Source organism: Dufourea novaeangliae, unplaced genomic scaffold, assembly GCF_001272555.1.
Source record: "Dufourea novaeangliae isolate 0120121106 unplaced genomic scaffold, ASM127255v1 scaffold2, whole genome shotgun sequence".
NCBI lineage: Eukaryota > Metazoa > Arthropoda > Insecta > Hymenoptera > Halictidae > Dufourea > Dufourea novaeangliae.
In genome coordinates, this window is record NW_015373882.1 from 1330438 (window position 1) to 1353127 (window position 22690).

General features: G+C 34.0%; 1 protein-coding gene across 1 annotated transcript in view; it reads left to right on the forward strand.

Moving 5' to 3' along the window:
* Positions 1 to 22690, forward strand: part of LOC107187884 (inhibitory POU protein) — a 128262-nt gene that overhangs the window by 72461 nt on the left and 33111 nt on the right. The window contains exon 2 of the mRNA XM_015576111.1: positions 17221 to 17277. Coding sequence (XP_015431597.1) covers positions 17221 to 17277 — 57 coding nt within the window. The remainder of the gene's footprint in view (positions 1 to 17220; positions 17278 to 22690) is intronic.

Sequence of the window (22690 nt, forward strand, 5' to 3'; positions counted from 1 at the left end):
TAGATTTTGATTCTGGACCACTGTGCCACGGAGCAAATCCGCAAAGAGATCGTACGAAGAAATCCTCGTTGTCGCAACCTTTTATCAATATGGGGGCCGACTCGGTTCGCCGAATAATTTTATTACACACCCGGCAGGAACGAATGTTCCGATGTATTTTGAAAGCGGAACGGGCCCGGAGGACCTCGGTGTAGTGGTGGCCGAACGATGGCGTCGGCGGTGGCGGCGGCTGCGATCGATCGCCGAAACGATCGACCGTGTCCCGTATAATTCCGCGAAGCAGAGTTTTGCGGTTGATTTACAATCCCGCCCGGGTGCAGCTTCCCTGATAATCAAACGAGAGTTTCCGATTGGATTTGTACGATGCACGCGTACAATTGTGCTCCACTATATTCGGGCGGGTGCAACGCGCTCGTGCATTGCACCGGTTACGCCGAATCGAGGATACCAAGGAAAATCAATTAGCCGGGCAAACTGTTTCGACTGCGGCTGTTTGCCTGCGCGAGAGAGGCGGCACCGTTTATGTATATTTCGTCTCGAGGCTTGGGTTACCCGTGTGTCTCTGCCCTCTGCGCACCCGCGCGCTCGCACGTGCGGCTGCGTGCGCACACACCGCCCTTTGTGTTTGCGACCGATGCAACTGCGAACCGTTACCGCGCTCTCAACGACGCGTCCCTTGTAATGCCCCGACGCGACGTTCCTGCGGATGTGGCTCTGATTACTAACTTGCCTATGTATGTGCGTGAGTATACGCGGAACGGGAATCCGAAATTGTTCAGGCAAATGAAGTGCTTGTAATAACGTGGAAAAGAAAACATGAGGGCAATTTCGGTAGAAACATTTTTGTGATGCAGGGAGATGTCTGGGCCCTAGTAGCATTTATGGTTGGCCAACGGTGTCCAAACAGTTGGGAGTTAGTTGGGATATAGTTAGTGTTTCTGCCTACAAATTCCCAAAATAGGGCCCACGACGATAAAGTTTTGATTATTTGCCAACGAATATCCAATGTTAGGCCTACAATTATTATAGTTGGTAAATTAACAAGATATTTACAGTGATAATAGAACATTGTCCCACCCAAAGTTTTCCAACATTTCAATATCGTCTTAAAGACGTCAGAAACGTTGCTACAACCAAAAACGTATTATATTGCAAATTGTTTTTTTTTGTTTTCTTATTTATGAATCTACTCATAATTTGTTACTGTCACGCAACGTTTGATATTTTGTGAAAATAGAGTCACGGGATAGAAGATTGGAAATAAATTATAATAATTATTTGTAATAATTAGCTACATGTATAAATTGTACATAATAAATTCTAAAAGTAACTGTGCTGATAAAACATTTGTTTACCTGTTTACTATACATATACAATTTATACATGTTTGACGGTAATCTGGTGACTGCAAGCGTGAAAAGGAAAGGAGTGGGAGCGTTTCGTCCTGGGGCTGCTAGTGGACTCGTCAGTAAGGCTACCTAGCAGACCTTGCCTTAGACGCGGGGATATTCGATGGTCGGTTAAGGACGTACATATATAAACGAGGAAGGCTTCAGGTCATAGACATATACAAGGTGTAACAAAAATGTTGTCCGACCCGGAAATAGGGCACTCGAGGGGTGAATTGGAACAAGTTTTTCCTTAGCAACAATGTAATCTGAGGCTTCGTTACCGAGATATTAACGAAAAACCGCGACCAATCAGAGCGCGAGTTTGCCAGCCAAGTTCCCGCGTTAGCGGTGGCTACGCGCTGCGACTGGTAGGTAGCGTTACCGCGCGAACTCGGCTGGTAAACTCACGCTCTGATTGGTCGGGGTTTTTCGTTAATATCTCGGTAACGAAGCCTCAGATTACATTGTTGCTAAGGAAAAAACTTGTTCCAATTCACCCCCCGAATGCCCCATTTCCGGGTCGGACAACATTTTTGTTACACCCTGTATAGACGGAGCATTAACTGAGCGAGGGAGTAAGATTCGTGGTAAGGGGGTGGATAGTGATAGATCGGGTAACTTCGTTCCTTTTCGGTGCTATTCGGGTATACAATTACGTCACATACATGTATGTTATGAGAGATGAAAAGAATATACCTATTATACGTTAAAAATTCCGTGTGTCATGTAATTTGTATAGATATATGTATTTAATAAAATTAATAAATAGTTTGAAGTATTAAATAATAGTACGGCACACAGCGCACCAGCCATTAATAACGAACCGAATCGAACCGAATGCATCCGAAGCTAACCGACGTACCTCTAACGACCGCTGCCTTTCCCCCTCCAATCCTACGGTCCCCTCGCCCGAAGTGGTAGCTTATGCTCCGTCTATATATGTCTATGCTTCAGGTAATTGCGGGAAAGGTGTCAACTCGGTAGACCTCTAGTGGCGAATGTAGGAAGTAGTGCCGCCACACATGTATATAATTATTATAAATATTATTTCCAGTGTTTTACTCCTTCAAATATTTGTAAAGGATGTTATGGAAGTGTAGTATAGCCAACTGTCTTCCTATTGTTGGTTTATTGTAGATACTCTACAATTGGCCCTACAGAAAGAAACCTCCAGTTGACCTGTCGTAGTATAGTGACGTGGGCCCTACGTTGAGTATCATTGTTGGCCAAGTTGCAAAAAAGGGTGACAATTGTAACTGTTGGCCAACCAATAGTGCATCAAAGGCCCATCAAAATGCCAACAGTAATTGCTACTAGGGGGGTAAATGTCACAATTACTAATAGTGTCTCTAATACTATGTACAAATTTTATTATTAAATTGGGACTCTGATTTACATGAAAACAAAGGACTGCATGTACTTGTATGTACCTGGTTAAAAATGAATGTTTAAAAATTAGACCATTTCAGCGTCATAAATTCGAGTACGTAAGTAAGATATGATAGCAAAATCATACTAGAGAGAGAGTGACAATTTTACTATTCAACCTATATCTATTATGCAAAATTAATTGTTAAAGTATATAAGAATTGCAGATTGCAGTAGAATCCTCGATGAGTGTTTGAAGTAACGCTTCAATTTCTTATGAAGTTTAGCATTGTGATAGTGCTTGGAATTCTGAAGCCAATGAGATTTATTTCAACCGCATACGACCATTAGTTTATGAAATATTTAATGTTCAGTGCCGAGGAACCTTCGAACACTCATCGACGATTTACTTCACTTTAATTTTTGAGGTGACAGTTATAGGGACACTGGGATTGCTATGTGTTGTTGTATCAATGACTATCGTATCAGCCTGTAAAAAGACAAAAAGAAGAAAATGGCGCTGTTTGGTACACGTTCAAACCAAGAAGTTCTAAAAGTAAACCAATTTTACCCATATAATGTTAATATCAACAAGGTATATGTTACAAAATATATAATCGATAATTATAAGACAATAATAATTATCAGAATAATAAGTCTTTGGTACTGAAGTGAAAACGAGAAATAATAGATTTCGATATTCCGTAACACTTTGTTGATGTTAAAAAATTCTCAATCGTATTTCTGATTATTACGGCAGCCGTCCATTTGAGAGTTTCTTACGCGAGTTGCGGTCGAGAGTACTGTCACGACATACAACACACAGCCAGTTGACATACAGTTGAACGATCCACTTGCGAGAAGTACCTACTCTCGAGAGCAACTCGCGACAGTCAATAATATTATATCCGACAGTCGCTCGCCGAAAACAAAACAATTTCGTATTCCCGTGAGAACTGTCGCGCGAGAAACATAATGTCCGGCAAGAGAAATTGGTGTGAAAACAATATCAGTAATTTAATTAGTGTCTACAAAAAAAATTCCATACTATGGAATACAAAAAGTGCCGAATATCGTAACAGAGAACAGAGAGATAAAATATTAGAAGAAATTGCGGCAAAATTTCAGTGTTCAAAAGAAGAAAGACAGCGGAGAATACACAATTTACGGATTATCACGTCCATAATCGCTATCTCACGTCACACTTAGTTCAAAACCAACTGCAGAACAGATGGAAAGGGACAAATCTCTAGTCGCTACACACGAGAGTCTAGTGGATACGATTCTGAGAGTTCTGTCAGACAGTAAACTTTCAGCGAGCGTTTATAACGACTATCTGAGAGTAAAAATTCTACAAGTTGCTCTCAAATGGATACACATCGTGATAGTACACTAAACGCAAAATAAGACCATAACTACGAAATGACGAATGTCGGTCTTGTTTGCGCATATTCCTCTCGGTTACCTTAATTACCAACGTCTTAAACAATTAAGCATCATTATGCCTCGTGTAGCATCATACATCGAGTGACTGTGAAGCACAAACGTGCCAGTTCATAAGTATTCATATCTTGAGAAATACTTCATTATGTCACCCGGTATATGACAAATTCTATCGCCCATGTTACAGAGAGATCTCTGGTGCTCATTCCAGCTGCGCGAAACAGATATGGTCTTATTTGGGGTTTAGTGTACTCTCGAGCACAACTCGCGTGAGAAACTCTCAAATGAACGGCTGCCTTTAGGGTTTATTACAATAACAGTTTACATAGTGTATGCAGAACTTCGCCCTTTACACTTAACTTCCGCACTGCATATTGCTCGTATAAATATTGTTTCTTCCTTTTATTTTATTTCTGTTCAAGTAGTTGCAGTAAGTATAATAAGGACGTATTAAAGGAACTATTATTACTACCATTCAAATAAATTCCCAAATTACTTTTCTTATTACAATAATTACCCATGTTTTCAGTCTATCAATCATATAATATGTAACAAGGTACACAGCTTTCACCTGCAACCAAATAATGGGGTTGTCATTCGTTTTCATTAAAATTTCGTGCAAATATATGTACAACATTTTCTTAAACACGATAAGAAATATACATGAATTTTAACTTTTATTCCTGAAGGTCTTGTCTGCCTGGTGTTCTTGACTATCAGCCATTTGTACAATAAATAAACCGATTGACGACCTTGTGTTTGACATACCGAAAATTGGAGTTCGAATCATTCTTGAATAACTTGGAAACACGATTTAGAGCAGTTCCATAAACGGAAGGTAGATAGAAATATGCAGTATGGGCAACATGAAAACCATGCATAATGGAAACAACTACTGCACCTTCTATGGCAAAAAATGAACACGTATTTCATTCCTTCCACGCAGAGTTAAAAAATAGAAGTAGTAAATTAGTACTTTTAAAGAGACTTCATAAATGATTTATAAAAATTTATTAAATTTCATGCTTGGCAAAAAAAAATTTCTTACATTTGATCCTTATTTCTCTAATGAATGCGAAAGACGAAATAATAGTTTTCATTTTTATAATTATTTATTACCTCAAAAGATTCTATACACTTTTATCCTGTCAGTATAACCCAATTTATGTCATAAATTATATGTTAAGGAAGTCTACTTTAAGATAGAATCTTTTAGAAGGATTATATTTGAAATTTCCTTGCACAGGATAAGCTTATTCTTCCGATGACAAGTTAATAATTGCTACTACACATTTAACTGTCGCGAAATATGAATGATATGACTAATATAGTTCAGTAATTCATCATTGAGTCTGCCAAAAATTGATCGAAATCAGGAAACTCAGAATTGTATACTCGAAATTCTGACAAATTGACTATGCTGATTAAATATTGTAACGGCCGTGCATGTACAATCTAGTTCGAAATGACAATTTACTGATGAATTAACGTAAAACACTAATTTATATCATTTATTAGAGGATAACGCGAGAATACATTTGCAAACTGTTTGTTTTCAAAGACGACTACTTGTCGTTATCTCTTAACAGTCGACAGGTACATATGAACCGTTGTTTTTGAAAGTGGTATAAGTCCATTTATTCATACATTGAGATTTTTTAGGGGATTTGATTTGAATCAACTACAAAATATTGGCAAACGTTAACAAATTTGGATAATATTTTTAAAACTAGGAACTTGTTGAATTTTATTATGTAATAACAATTAATAAAACTGTTGAAGAAAGTAAAAAATTTTTTAGCTACAAATGTACTTATACCACTTTCAATAATAACAAATTATGAAAAATATGAACAATAGCAATTTTAAATTTATATTTTAATGGAAGTTAGCTTTCCTGAAATGTATTTTTTTTTAATGTAAAAAATGAGAATTAAAATAAAGACGTGTGAGTAAACAAAAAATCGAGTTTATTAAAAAATATTTTCAGTTATATTATATATATAAATTTATAAATAAACAACAATGAAAAGTCAATTACTTCGTTAAGATAACTAATAATAACAAATTCATTCATATTTCAATCTTATTTTTCATTTACACTTAGCATAGTGAGGTATTTATAATAAATAGGAGATATGTAAGGTAGTAAATTCATCATATCATTATATTTCTCTCTTGTTATAAGTCTTGAAGTTGTCTACAGAGGTAAAATAGTAATTTTGCGAAAATTTTTAGGCGTTCCACGTTTTCCAAATAAATCAAGAACTTTAAATTAAACTAACTTAATAATAATATCAACTTCATCTGAGCAATACACCGTCATCTTATTTATGACGTTGTGTTTTCAAGCATTAGCTATTATCTGCTATAAAGGCTTTAAAGTGCACACTGAAGTCGTAATAATTAATAATGAATATGATTAGAAAGTTGTGTTAATTATTGATTATTGCGAGTGGACTCATTCCACTTTCAAAAAAATCATTCTTGCTATGACATTTTACAGTTAAACGTCTTTTGATTAATTTATGAGGAGATTGTACACCATTAACTGTGTTATTACAAATGTAAAAAAGAGGACATCTATGTCTCACTAAAACTACCATTAACTCATTTCTTTCCAAAAATGGACTTATAGCACTTCAAAAAAAAGCGGCCCATATGTATACACACATCATCTGTATTTATTCTACGAGTTAACAATTCCTGCATACATAATGACTGAAATAATACCTTATCACTGTTAATGTTCATAAACATTAACACAAGTCGCATTAATTATAATAATACTGAAATAACACTAGGTATATCCAAGCCGAATGTTCGTCTACATGTATTTTCAATTTGTTCTCGCACGAATTTTAATACACCTTCTATGTCAGTAATATTATTTAATTATGCAATATTCCTCATATTTTCCACTGTTCCGCTACCTTCATTTTCTGCCACTTGCAAAAATCCAGACAACACGGACCCGAAATTTACCATATTAACCACTTAATGATCAGTAATTATTAGGGAGCACCTATTAAAAAGCTCTGACGATTTTTATAACAAAAACACTGAAATATTTACATTTTCGAAAAGGCTTGTTTATTTATGATTTATTCAATTACAATTCGGCGACAGCGGGCAATAAAAAGCGATAACGATAAATCGTTACCTTGAGTTCGAAAGGGTTAAATAGACTGGTGTTGATTACATTTTACCATTTACAAAAAAAATGAATAAATTAAAGACAATTCCATTTAACTATGATACCTCACTTCTATACTGAATTCATGAGTCACGCATGAAATATTCAAAGAAGTAGCCACGTTGATTTTACCGATGCTCTACAATGGCTAATTTACGAATACACACACTGTGACCGTGTGTATTTGCGTGCGCGTGTGCATGCGCGTGTGTCTATGGTGTGTGTGTGTAAGTACACATCTTCGATGTCATCGAAGCTTTGTATTGACACTCGATGTACTGTGTGAAGGTTGCAGCAAAGCATATACAATCAGTTTACACACACACATGTATACAGGGTGAACCACGAATCGTGATCACTGGTATCATTAGATGTGTTCCAATGTACAGAACGAAATGTTTACAAACAGTAGGCAAGAGGTGAACATCGGAACGCGTACAATGACGTAGCATACGATACTCTTTGTAATATTACAGTTCGAATATTTCATTAATCTTTTCTCGACCCAGATGAAAACAAAAGTAACACATGTTATGTTATGATACTTACCGAATTCATCTTGTAATCCTCTAACAGATAGGTCTAAAAAAATTATAGGTGTATTTGTAAAAAATCGTGAAAAAAAAGAGTTGACAAAAAATTTGCTATAATCACGTTAAAGTTCTCTTGAAACCATGCTGTACCTAATAATAACGTTTTCGATCGGACTGCTAATAACAGAGTAATCTCTACTGATCACGATTCATGGTTCACCCTGTATATGTGTACTGGCGCACATGACTGCGAGGGTTAGAGATGCAAGCGTTGTATGGGAACAGAGCTGCATTGATACATCGTTGAAAATTGACGAAATAATATTTTCATCCTTGGGATAGCAAATGTACGAATACATACAGATCCATCGTTTTGGCGAGTACGCTTACCTGAATAATTAGCGAGCTGCAATTTTCGATTTTCCATCTGTCGATGGATAAAACAATGTTTCGAATATAAGCAACGAAATAACGAACTGCTATGCGTATCCGATACCGCAATAAAATCGATTTTGTTGAACCACAACCGCTCTGTTCCCTGATGAATAGTAGATAAGAGCAAACATTTTAACCGTGTTTAGTCTTCCTATTCCCATGAAGTAATACACACAGATAATACAGGATATTTCATTTGGGATTCTTTTCGGAAGTTGTGTCTCTCAATTTCAAAACTGAATGTTAATTTTTTTTAAACCTATCATCTATAAATATTGGCACAATGGAGTTGTATACAGTGGACAATATATTCATGTAGTGCAATTTTATTCTGAAAATTCTCGTACCAAGAGAAATACATCTCAAATACATCCTGATTTTAATGATCCTTGACACGATTGATTCGCAGCGTAGTGAAAAAGTTTGAAACAACTGGTTCGGTAATGATCACTCTGACGCAAAAATGTCTTCGACAAGGTCGTTCTTCAGAAAACAATGCATTAGTTTCTGAAAGTATAGCAGAAAATTCGACAACATCAGTTTCAGAACGTTCGCAACAAATACGCCTTCCTGAGATCACCACATGGCGAATTATAAGAAAGGATTTATCCTTATAAGCGTATAACATCCAAATGACTCAAGAACTAATGCAGGTAATTTCAAGGAATGGCGATGCCAATTGACCACCAAGTTATGCCATCTGACACCGTTGGACCTCTTCCTGTGGGGCTACGTGTAAGAAAAGATCTACGCGAATAATGTACTTCAATAAAACAACCGAATAGCGCAAACACCAAATCCGAAAAGTAATTGAATGCATCGAGATGCAATTATGCGAAAATGTTACAGAAAATTTTGATGAAAGAATGATAGTCTGTGGATAAACTCGTGGTAAGCATTTATGGAATATTGTGTTTCATATATAATTACCGTATTAAAAACCGTAACAAAATTTTTTAATAAACCACCTTAACGAAAGACCCTGTACGATGGTGAACACAGGTTAACAAAGTGAACTTCTTATAGGGACATTGATTTTTGAGAAAATTCATTTTGATAAAGTATAAAAACCGCGTGCAACTCACTAAAACTTTGATTACTACTGCAAGCACAAAAATACATTTTTCCTATTTTCAGTCAAAGCTATGCAATTATTACTATTAATTATGTTTTCTAAATAGATACAGTAGGTACCGACATTTAGCTTTACGTAATAAGGTAATATTGTGTTTAACTTCTTTTATGAGCCAACAAATTTATCACTGTTGAACCGTACATAAAATGGGATATTATTTTCTATTAATTAATTTTGTGAATACTTCTATAGCAGAAGTAGCGTATGAAATGTATACATACAGGGTGTAACAAAAATGTTGCAGGACCCGGAAATGGGAGACTCGTGAAGTGATGTGCAACAAGTTTTTCCTTAGCAAAAATGTTATCCGAGGCTTTTCTAACGAGATATTAACGAAAAACTCTGACCAATCAGAGCGCGAGTCTGCCAGCCGAGCTCCCGCGGTAACCAATCACAGTGCGTAGTCAACGTTACCGCGGGAACTCGGTCGGCAGACTCGCGCTCTAATTGGTCGGAGTTTTTCGTTAATATCTTGTTAATAAAGTTTCGGATAGCATTTTTGCTAAGAAAAAACTTGTTTCAAATCACCTCACGAGTCTCCCATTTCCGAGTCCTCCAACATTTTTGTTACACCCTGTATAGTCATTATATTAATCTACTACTGCGAATATTTATTTCATGATCATAAGTTTCTTTTACACTGTTTGTGTTCATAAAGTTATGCGTTATGCTCGTGAACAAACTAGGCTTCCGCTAGGGAAAAAAGTGACATAGGGATAGGGCCTCCTACCATTCGGTTTTGGAAGTTTCTGAAATTTACGGCAAATTAACATGCATTGTAACATTTATTTCAGTACTTGATTTAAATTTACCAAGTGATAAGAGGACCTTATTTTTACGCCACTTTTTCCCCTAGCGGAAACCGAGTATGCCCGTGGGTGTACACTCGCGAGCAAACTCGGGTTCCACTAGGGGAAAAAGTGGCGTAAAAAAAGAGCTTCCTACCATTTGGCAAAATTTATTTCAGGTACTGAAATAAATGTTAAACCGAATGTCAATTTGGCATACATTTCAATAGTTCCCGATACCAAATGGTAGAAGGCCCCTACTCTTACACCACTTTTTCCCCTAGCGGAAACCGAGTTTGCTCGCGAGGGTACATATAAGTTATGCTATCATACAGGGTCCAGCCGAATAATATGTAAAAGCGGACACCACGTGATTCCTTATAAGAAAATAAGAAAAATGCAAACAATAAGATTTTGTCATTCTCGGCTTAGTTTTTGAGAAAATCGAATTTGAAATTAACCTGACACGCGTGTGTATTCGTCATAGTAGTAAGTAGAAACAGAATGCAACGACCGACGCGCTAGCCAAGTCCTATTCAATTGCACGCGTATCTGGCAGATCTTCAAAGCCAATTTTTTTGAAAACGATATCTTAGATGAAAAACATTTTTTCTATATTTTCACAGTATTTTTCAGGTAGAATTACCCCCTACCCGGTTCTACCACAACCAGACGCGCTAGCCAAGTTCTAGTCAACTGCACGCATATGTAACAAATATTCAAACTCGATTTTCTCGAAAACTAAGCTAAGAACGACAAAATCTAATTCTATATGTTTTTCCTTTTTTTTCATAAAGACTCACGTGGTGCACGGTTTTACATATTATTACGGTCTTACATATTTGAATACACAGACCGAAAAGTATGTATAATTTACGGAGAGTAATATAGATATGAAGCGCTTATATTAGCCGAGATTCGTATCACTGTCATCGGTAGGTACCAATCGAACACAGAATTGACCGACACTTTAATGAGAACGATATTGAATTACCTAGTTCCGCGCGAATCCTAAAATGACTCATTTAATTCGTGACGCCGACGTCGCGACGCCGGAATGTCCCGATTCTGTCAATCTTAGTGGCGCGTTTTAAATATACATATCACACGATTGCTGAGAATAAAATATGCAGACCGGATGAATATTAAGTCTTGTTGACAGGTAAACGACACCGGTATGCACTGTCCGAAGGAAAATACTTCGCCACGTAGATTATTACTTTATTTTCGGTTACTCTTTACGATTTGAGAAAAGTATTGCAAACTTCAATGTTAATAATTAAGTACACCCAGTTCTGTTTTTACACAATTCTTTAAACACGATTCTGATTTTACACGAATTAGAGAGGAAGTTTCGCTCTCTTTTTACACGATCTGCATGGATTTAACACAATCGACTCAAATTCTAAGAAACAATTTTTGATGGAAGATCTTGAATGAAAGTCTTGAACTGGCAAATAAATTACGTAATCATTTTGTTAAATATAATTCTAATGAGGAACGAGCTCTTAAACGGCATCAGGGGGCATATCTTATAAGTTATATGCTTTTTTTGCGAGTGGACGCATTTCGGAGATTTCAAGGTCACCTTGATTCTTTTTAACGGAATGACCTATTTTTTGTACCATAGATCGGTAGAGTATCAAATTCTGAGTAAAAATGTGTTGATCTTCATACGTCCTAAACCTAATATTTAACGAGAAATTTCCAAATTAATTTTTAATTAAGATGTATCCCTCGATACCATTTAAATTGCAGGACTCAAAATTTTCATAAAGTGTACCGTTACGTCATTATTCGAGGTGATCAAATTAGCTGAGACACTCTGTATAATGGCCTAGCCAAAATACGAACACAACGATTAATAACTGGAGTCGTTCCTAAAGCGATTGAAACATTGGCATCACCGGAGACTAGTGCTCATTTTGTTAAAGAGATCACAGAAAGAATTTCACTACTGAAGCAAGAAGACGATAACCAAGACATTTTTGTTCCCTTCAAATAATGTACTTTATATAATATATTTCTATATGCATGTGCAATTTTTATAAAATAAAAACTGCAAACACGTGAAAATGGTAAGATTTTAACATGAATTTTTATATGGTTTATTGTATTATTTTTGCTGATTTTTTAGGTCTGGAACCAATGTTCTATTTTCCCATAGATATAGTATATTATTTGTTCACACGAATTTTTTTTACATGCATTCTTTCGGGAACGTATCTAACAGATACTATCTATCGTACAAAAACAGAGCTGTGTGTATTATGTATTCCGATTTTATCTATCCGTTTCCATACACGGTGAGATTTACCTCGAGGCCTGGCCTCGCGAGGTTGTCTCACATTAGGGGAGCTGGGTCTCCCGAAGCTCCCTTGTAATCTGTAGTAGGATGCTAGGCCGTGGCGAATGCAGGGGCGTGAGTGAGAACGCTGAGAAAGAATCACAGAGTTGAGGCGTTTAACGCTATCTCATAATATTCACATACTCTTATTGTTTGGAATAATGTTATCCATACCATCATATATTAGTTACAAAAAATGATCCTTTACAATTAAAATGAAATAAAGGTCAAGTTCGTATCTTTAATAATTGCAGAGATAAATATTCTTTCGCAAAGCTAGTTTTCGTAAAAATCGGTGATAATTTCAAAATTTGAGGATCGGCATCTTTTAAACATTTTCAAAATCAGCGAAATTATAACTTAAACCCTATTTTCACATGGATTTTCTCATTAAGTGCATTCTCTAACTCTACAAGTACTCGTGGGATTTCAAAACCAGCTTGTATAATCCAAGTATTTACTTTGTACATATGAAAAATAAAACATCGACTTTTTTAAGTAGTAATCGAATCCCTGAAGTGAAACTTTTGTACTGGAAACGACTTGGATTCGTGAGTACGTATTGAACTTGATCCCATCACTAATTGTTCCGTATAATCTCGTCCCCAAGAACAATTATCAGATTACCCACTCCTTAACTACACCGTTAACTGACCCTCGATTTAAGCTAACATCGCATAATGTCTCTCCCTATCGACTATTAATAAAATGTTAATAAACACTGTTTACACGTTAAAGGGAATCTATGGTTTTATGAAGAAGGAACACAAGTATTAGACATGAAACAAAGGTTATTTAAAATTTAGATACAAAGATGTGAATCAGAGACTCTTTACACACATTTAAATGCCTTGAAAGTGATGGAACATGTACATTATTTGAAGATATTAGTACATACAATAACATTAGCAATATTAAGAGATTTATACGCCTGTAATATATATTCGCAGATAGTTGAAAGTGAAGGTTTATTATCATTACTGCTCATGACAGTCTAGGACATTTTACAAATTTATTTCACAAACGATGGCAGGTTCATTGCTCTTCATTGCAACACGATTTAAAGATACTTACACAGAATAATTTTGAGTGCCACGGATTCTAAAAACTGAAACGATTATGTTCTATAACAGTAACAAAGTGCAACCATATCACCGAAATGAATTTCAATTCCCTCGAATACTCGATGCAGTGTTATTTGCGTTATTTGCAACAGAGTACACAGGATGTCATGAAATAAAATCAAGAATAAAGAATAAAGTTTTTTAAAATTATGTTTGTGTTCGGAAAAATCGATTTTACAAATGTACGCTGTACATTGACGAAATATACAATAGAATGTGACAGAACAATACCTTGGCTACCGCCATGACCAGACGTAACGCCTCTTGGTATATATTTATAGAATCATATAAAATCAATAATCTATTCCGAAAACATAACTGGTATTGAACACTTGATACGTTGAACACCACGTCACACAGTGGGCCAGATCGAAGAATTAGCTGTTCACAACTGCTTTAACGTTATTTCAAAATATATATAGGTCGTTGAATTCGTCGTGACGTCAGCTATAATATTATTAAGTAAAAAATATATAGTGACCATAAAAAAATCAAGGTAACCTTATTTTTTATTTAAACAAAATTTTTTTTAATTTTTTATATTGGAATTTGTAGAACAAGAAGTGATGATTAATCTTTGTTGGAAACATTTTTTTGTCAGAGTATCGAAAATGCCTCAAAAATCGTGATGACGTGTGAATAATGAATTATAATTGAAAACTAGCTGTTCAAGCTTTTCAAACAAATAGAGTAATCCATGATTCTTAAATCAATGAATTTTCTTACATTTAATCAGACAAGAAGAATATGTGATTCTTTTCTTCTTGAAAAAATTTAAAATATTCAAACAAGAATAAATGTTATATTTTAACAAATTAGTGAATATAATAAATTAACCATACGAATTTTCGGCTTAGAAAGAAAAAAAGCATTGCCATTTTTATTATTCTTTATTAATAAACTTTTATTTATTATTTGTCTATTAATAAAGAAGAATCTATGCAATTATTCTTATTAACAAAGATAATCAACTTTTTACTAGAGCTTTATAATGTATTAATTTATGTATCTAAAATTTGTTATCTATAATGAATCATCATCGTCTTGGAAGTCTTCTTTTAACATTAATCTGTGTAAGTAGTGGTCTGCACCGGGTCTCGTGCAACGCGACTCGCCGCTGAAGTGCGAGTCACGCAACGCTTTAAACAATAATAACTTATGGGGTGGGACGATGGGGGAAATGAATCTTGCATGATTTTATAGAGAAACAACACCTGAAGATATTCCACTTTGATAGAACGCATAACTCTATAAAACTTTAAAGATACCCCTGTCAAAGATGAAAAACTTCAACGATTCTCTTTACTTCACTTAGTATTATTGTTTTAAACAAATTATGAACAATAACTTTTTAATCCAGGTGCCTTCTCAATATAGACATATACTATTCATAAACAGAAAACATGGGCACATAATATTTGATAGGTTATCCGAGGCATCAATACAAAAAAAAGTAATTTTTTCGGTGAGAAATGGTATTTATAAAAGTCTGATCTTTAAATGCTTGTTTTAACTACAATTTTTAATATATCTCATTACTTTTAACGTTTTCGAATGTGATACACATTTAGAAAGCAATATACATTCGTTAAACATCGATATGAGGAAATTGATTTTTTGGCAAATCAACAGATAACTGTTCAATCTGGCCCACTGTGCGTCACCCGCATGTAGATGATGTAATGGATAAGATACGGCAAGGGCCCCGTCTAAGTTGACACTTCTCTTCGCCTAATTAGCTGGACTTTACAAATAATTCGCAAGAGTTTTTAATACTAAGAAAAGTATTTAATAATAACAGCACATAAAACTATATAGAAGTGCTTGTAAGTAATTTAAACGTAAAAATATATATAATGTTACAGTTCTATTTTATGATATTCTTCGAAAGAAGTTAAGCAAAGTTATGGCATTTCAGGGCTTAGTAAGGCAATAAGTTCCAGTTTTTTTACATTTCTTTTAGCTGTTTATTGATCTAGAGTTTGCCTACTTGTCTCGTAACAAAAAACACACATTCATCTAATTGTTTTTCTTGTAGATTTTCTTCTAACTATCAAATTGTGTGATATACTCCGATACATAATACCAGCGCTATTATTTTGAGGACATAATTATGTGGCTATAAGTTCCCTAAACCTTGTGGTATGTATTTTTTCCATCGCCACGGGACTCGGAAAAACTCAAGATTATACCTCCTTCAGGAGACGACCATTCGCCGAAAACCATAATGCCGTAAATTTCCGAATTATAACAAAATTGCCACCGATGCATCGGAAACAAAGAACAGAGTTGGAAACTCTGTGATTCATATAATCACTATTTCCGTAATTTTATTTATGTTCATATTTCGAGTTAAGTTTCATAAATATTCGCAATTCCCGTGTCGATTTCATTATATTGTAATAATGTACCCCAGTTTTAGTAATTATAAAATTGCGATACACTAACAAAGAATGTTAAACACCTGGTACTAAAAACAATGAAAATACATTGAAGTAATTTGTATTTATTATAAAGAACCAAATTTTCATCTCATTTCATTTACATTCTTCAGTTAAATAATTTTCGATTATAGAATTAATGTGCATAAACGACAGGACATCTGAAGTCAATGCGTAGTCAACGATGCCACGTTTATTCTAAAAATAATTTAATGGAATCACTTCTTGCAAGCTCATTCAATTAGAGATAAAGATCTGATGAAAAGTTTTTATTTTCTTCGTCTTGGTGTAATGACTAATTTATTCTATAGTATAATATTAAAATAAATTGCTATTTTCTAGAACATCCAAGATAACGTAAATAAATAACAATCTTCAACATAATAATCTTTACACAATGTATACAGCAATAAACACAAATTCATCGATCTATTCCTGTGTATGCATAATATACACATGTACAGATTTTATATTTATAATTGTGCTATAATGTTTTTCAAATACGAAGAACGTACGTTTCGGCCGTTCGGTACCCGCATGAGCAAACTCGGCTACCACTAGGGGAAAAAATGATTTAAGGGAAAGACCTCCTACCACTTGGTCTCGGAGTTACTGAAATTTATGCCAAATTCATATTCGGTTTAACATTTATTTCAGTATTTGAAAAACTGGGTAAAAATTATAGGACTTTCGGGACGGACGTTTCTGGAACGTCCGAAATTTAAGTCTTACAAACATCCTAGAGATCTCCAAAATGAACGTAGGACATTCGAAGATAAACTGGACATGGAACAAACATCCGTTGGATGTACTCATGAAAATTTCAAGCAAAATAATTATACAATAAATTGAATTTATTTATTAGATAAATATATTGAAAAAAGAAGTGTAGGAAAATATGACGAATGCGTTAAAGTACCTTTTGTAAAATTTTATTTTGCCAAGAAATTTGAAATGAAAAATATAGAAAAGTATCGAAGAAAGTGAAACACTTAAAAATGGAAATTTTTCTGTTACAGAGTCGTATATTGGAGGATGCTTCCATTATGTGCAATTCTTGGTCACCAAGGCATAACGTGAGTACAGAATTACAATATTACCTACTCCTTTTTCTTGAATCATATTCATAATGTGCTAATAATCACATTTTTGAAATATTTGAGGAAAATAACATCTAATGAGGAGAACTGAATTCAATATCTATTGTAACAATAACTGATGCAACCCATTTGGATTTATATAGTTAATGATAATAGTGTCTAGAAGGTATTTTTATCATTTTATCGTTTTTTGCATAAATCCGTGACAAAATTACTGACTGAGTTTGAAAAAATTATATATTCACCAATTATGCGTAAGTACATGTTACTGAGAAATATATTACCACTCAAAAACGTACGTAATTATATATTTGATAGAAAAGAAATTAATTTTACTTGCTATAAGAAAATATGGACTTACAGATTAAAGTGGTACAAGTACAATAAGAAGAAAGTGTAGTAAATTGAGAATGATAGCTACATATGAATGAATTATATGATATTTTCTCCTATCGATTTCCTTATTAAACGCAGATATAAGAAATAATCGAATGTGCCTTTGAACTATATACGTATGTATACTGTGTACTCGTTAGAATTACAGCCTATCTTATTATGTAGTCGTTAAAAGAATTGCATTTATTAGGTATATAAATAGATAATCCATTACTTTTTTTTAATCAATTAGTAACATAGTTTAAATTCGGAACATCTTCTTGCCCATTTTCTATTTAAAAATGGTGACGAGTGTTAAAAGAAGAGGAATAAATGTTATTGGTACTTGCTCGTGCACCTAACACTCAACTACATTACCAAAATCATAAGTGTGAAAAAACACCATGTTTACCTTCTTAAATTGATGTTTAAAAGTACGTCCTTCAGCCAGAATTTAGAGATTTACTCGGTCTCTAAATGACCTTATCAACCCTTTCTAGCATTTCTTTCAAAGTTTGTTAACTGACCATCCATATAGGCATAAGATAGTAGATGGTTTTTGGCATAAATAGCTTGATTTTTTTTTTAACAAGGAATGACGAACTACATCGATTAATGCATTAGAAAATATGATTCCATTAAGGAAAAAGCAAATTTGATCGTTATAGGGCCTCTACGCGTCCACTTATGAAAAAACAACATACTGACACCTGACATTACGTTATTTACCCCCTCAAAACCATTCAATGATTATCTCAAACTTTTTTCTATATCATCAACGGTTTCGAAGATATTCGTGGAGATTGATTTAAATAATATATTATAAAACAAGACTTACAGTACACAGGGACGTATTTAGGTAAATTCAATATTACCTCGCCGTGGAAGTAATAACTGATTTCTTACTATTACAATAAAATGAAGACAAACAAGTCAAAATTATAAAATGAATCTTATGTAGTATAACAGTGCAGGTATAACACACCTAACTATAGAGGGTGGGACAATAACTATGTCCACTTTGAATATTGCCGTTATTTGTAATAATATGAAAAAATGTTATGTACAAAACTTACACGGTATAGAGGGGGGCATATTGTGACACAACATTTTCTGCGTAAGTAAAGGCGTAGAGAAGGTTTCAAGGTCATCTCTATTTTTTTTAACGGAACGCTATGTTTTTTTTATCGCGATGTGATAGCCACTGTTGAGACGACTTCAGCGGGCTATCATTGAAGGTCATGCAAGGTCAAATGTGGTAGTAAAATAAACTTTCTTACATTACAGGAGATGCTCGAAGTGGTGACCATTTGCGTCAATGCAAAGTTGCAATCTTCGTATCGCTGCATCACGTGCATGTCTTATCGTTTGTGAACTTATTCTAGCACATGCTGTATTATTTCATATACCCTCACTTTTACATAAACGAATGGTCTTGTAACATTGTTTAGTTTAAGGCAATACATCGCGTGTATCTAGAAATAGAAAAATCTCATAGGTTCGTAACATTAACATGAATCGGTAGTCAGTCTCGGTCGATTGCTAAGTCAAGTAACTGAGTGATCATCAAAATGAAGTTTTCTTTTGAAGAGCAAGTGGATATGATCCTCATTTATTGAGAAATGCGTCAAAATTCGATAAGAGCTCAACCCTTGTATGCTGAACGATATCCAAACCGAACATATCCTTCGCACCGAACATTTCAAACATTGTGCAAAAAATTGAAGTTTTGTCTATAACATTTTTTCATATTATTACAAATAACGGCAATGTACAAAGTGAACATAGTTATGGCCCCACCCTGTATATATCAGTGACAGAAAATGTAGCAATGACGATGATGGCAGTGTTATTAATATAAATAATCTATTATATTAGATTCGTACGAGATAGGGAACAACACTGGGAGGGTTCAGTACTTTCCAGTGTGTATTTTAATATTAACTGATCTGACTTACCTTAGGGTATAGATCTGGCGTATCGTGTGTCCTTGAAGGCGACACTAAATACGATATTTTGCTTACTGAAAAATCTAGTTATTCGGTGGTTAGTCCAAAGTCCCTTGGAACATATGATAGCTCTCATGGAATTGCAACACAAATAAAGACACAAAATGTTCAGTCTGTTCAGTAGCTTAGACTCCCAAATTACACTAAATCTTTTGAAAACTACACACTAATACCATATTACCCCGAAAATGTAACTAATGGTAAATATGAAATATAACAATCTGCTTCTTAGATCAAGTTTTTTATGTACATGTACATAAACATAAAGCTACCATCTTCTCGATTGTGCTATGAATAATAGATCGTCATAACTAGACTGCGGATTTTATGCATTTATAACCTATAAGTCTCTGTGAAATACAATGAAGGACAAAACTTCCGTCAGATGCAACCAGTTTTCTATTTTCTTTTCAACCCAATAAGGTACTTAAAGGAAGAAAGAACTTCTTAACTTTGCCTTTGTCTTTATGAAGAACCTTATAAAATGTGATTTTGCATAAAAATCCGCAATCTAGTCATAACACAGTAGAATTTATAAAAATAAAACATGGAAAAAAGTAAGACCTTGAGTTTCTCAGCTGTATCAAATGTATGAATTTTTGATCCACTATTTACAACCACATTTACTATCTACTTAAAAAAAAAATAAAAATCTGATCTGCCTCACCAATATACACTATTTTTTCTAACAAACGTGTCATACGAGGATACAAGGTATACAAATTGATAAAACGTATTTGTATATCGGAATTAAATCAACATCAAAAGTGTTAAAGGAAAGAAATGATACCCGTATCGACCAAGGACAATTAAAGTAATGAATTCATGCGAAAAAGAGAAGGCTCAGCATTGTAGACGACGGAGGAGAAAGAGAATAACGCCAAACTCTGTTGCTTTATACGATATGTTCCATAATATTTACGGTTTACGAAGCCGCATAGTTACGGTGGCCTGGCTAACATAAACTCGCTAACTCGCGGTTACGATTATGGAAAGTAGTAAATTGATTATTTAGATATACGATGAGGTGATGCGAGATAGTTTGAGTGCCATAAAAAGAGCCATGCGTCGCTTACGGTTTCCGCAAATACAGCAAACAGTGGATACTGCTTTGAAATGGGTGACCTGCACATACTATTGTTTACAAGTACAATGTCTGTTGACACAAATAATTCACGTATTTTGGCACATGAAACAGTTTCTACGAAAAAATTAAATTCGCAATAAAAATATTATTTATTGTCTGGACAAATTCCTTCAACCCCACATTATAATTCACTATTTACTGTGGAAGAAAAAACCTGTAAATCTCCATTGCATGTCAAAGTTTCCACAAAATCCTTAGTTTTCAATACATGTAAATTAATTTCAATTATCCTTTAAGTATGATATTAATAAATATACGTAGATATGTCGAAAGCACACGTATCTTTTTATGCATCTTTAGATTCCATTAACTTTAGCGAAATTAGAAAAATTATAGTGCGCAATATTATTGTGTAATATTATTGCAATAATTTGTGTAATTTGTGTAGCAATGAAAATAATTTGCAATTAGTAAAAATATTTTCTGAACTTACGAATATTTAGAAAGCAACATCGGTGACCTGAAAATTCCAGTTTTTTTAAACAGTATACGTTTGCAAAGGACCTCAGTAGAAATACCAGGCAGTTTTTTCACTATTTTCTGGTTCTTCAGACTTATTCGGTTCTTCCCGTTAAATATTAATGTGTGGTTTCCTGTTTTCTTGTATATTTTAATAAGTACTGCAGTAGATATAAAAAAATTGTTGCAATGAAAATTCAACGGCTCTTTATGTTCTATAAAACGACGGCAATGAAGTTGTTAAAAATTTGTACATTTATTTATTAATTTATTTAGACAAGAAATTTTCAACTGTCATTACGCATTTTATAGAGCATAAAATGCCATTACATTTTTATCCCAGCAATTTTTTTATATGTATCTACTACACTTTTCAAGATATACAGAAAAGTAGTAAAATCTATCTACTTTTGAAATAGTTGCACTTTTTGCGTCATATTATGTACATTTATCATCTTCCATTATTTACTTTTAAAGATACAATTTATTATATTTATTATAAAGGCCTTTTACCTGAATTTTTGAAATAAGCAATGTTTATAAGTTTGATATTACACAATAAAATTCATGGTTCATGATTTATAAATATTTTTCTTTATTAGTTTCCTGTTTTCCATGAAATACCTGCAAGACAATTTTATTATTTACAATGTTACGAATTAAGAATATTTCAAGTTTCGTTCATGGACTCATCATGTGTTATATGGAATACTTGGAATTGAACTTACCTACCCAAATCTGCATTTCCCAGAAAATCGATTTTCACAGTGCGTCAGATACATACATATATGATAATAAATACGATTTAGGTGATATCAAATACAAGTAGAATAAGTAAAAAATCTGAAAAATGTTTATACGAGTTTTCGTTTTCAAGAGAATTAATTTAGAAAATTCATCAATTAGGCTTACGACTAAATGTAATTTCCCTACCATGTTGTTTCATAAAGGATTATTTCTACTTGTGTTAATATATTTTACCAAAATTGACAATATTCTGGTATTGCTTCATTTCCACAATAATCTGATACAAATTGTGTCAGTAGAAAGCAATAGGTTCGATAATAATCAGATAACACCATTTGTGTTTATTACTATTTAGTCGAAATACTCAGTAGTGAAAAGGCACATTGGTCAGACGTATTCAGCAGCACGCTTGCATTCGATGAACTTCTAAAATAGATCTTCTCGTGAATAAAGCGACAATCGTAGTCTCTATTTTTTATTTGTTTTTTAACGTAGAATTTCCTAATTTCCCGTTGTACCAGAAATTATATATCTACCGATACATGTATGTATAATATCTTTGTAACCTACAATTTATGCTTGCTATAAATAATAATTGTACAATATTATGTTACTTATTTTTCATTGATGTTACCAATTTCTGTGAGTTAAG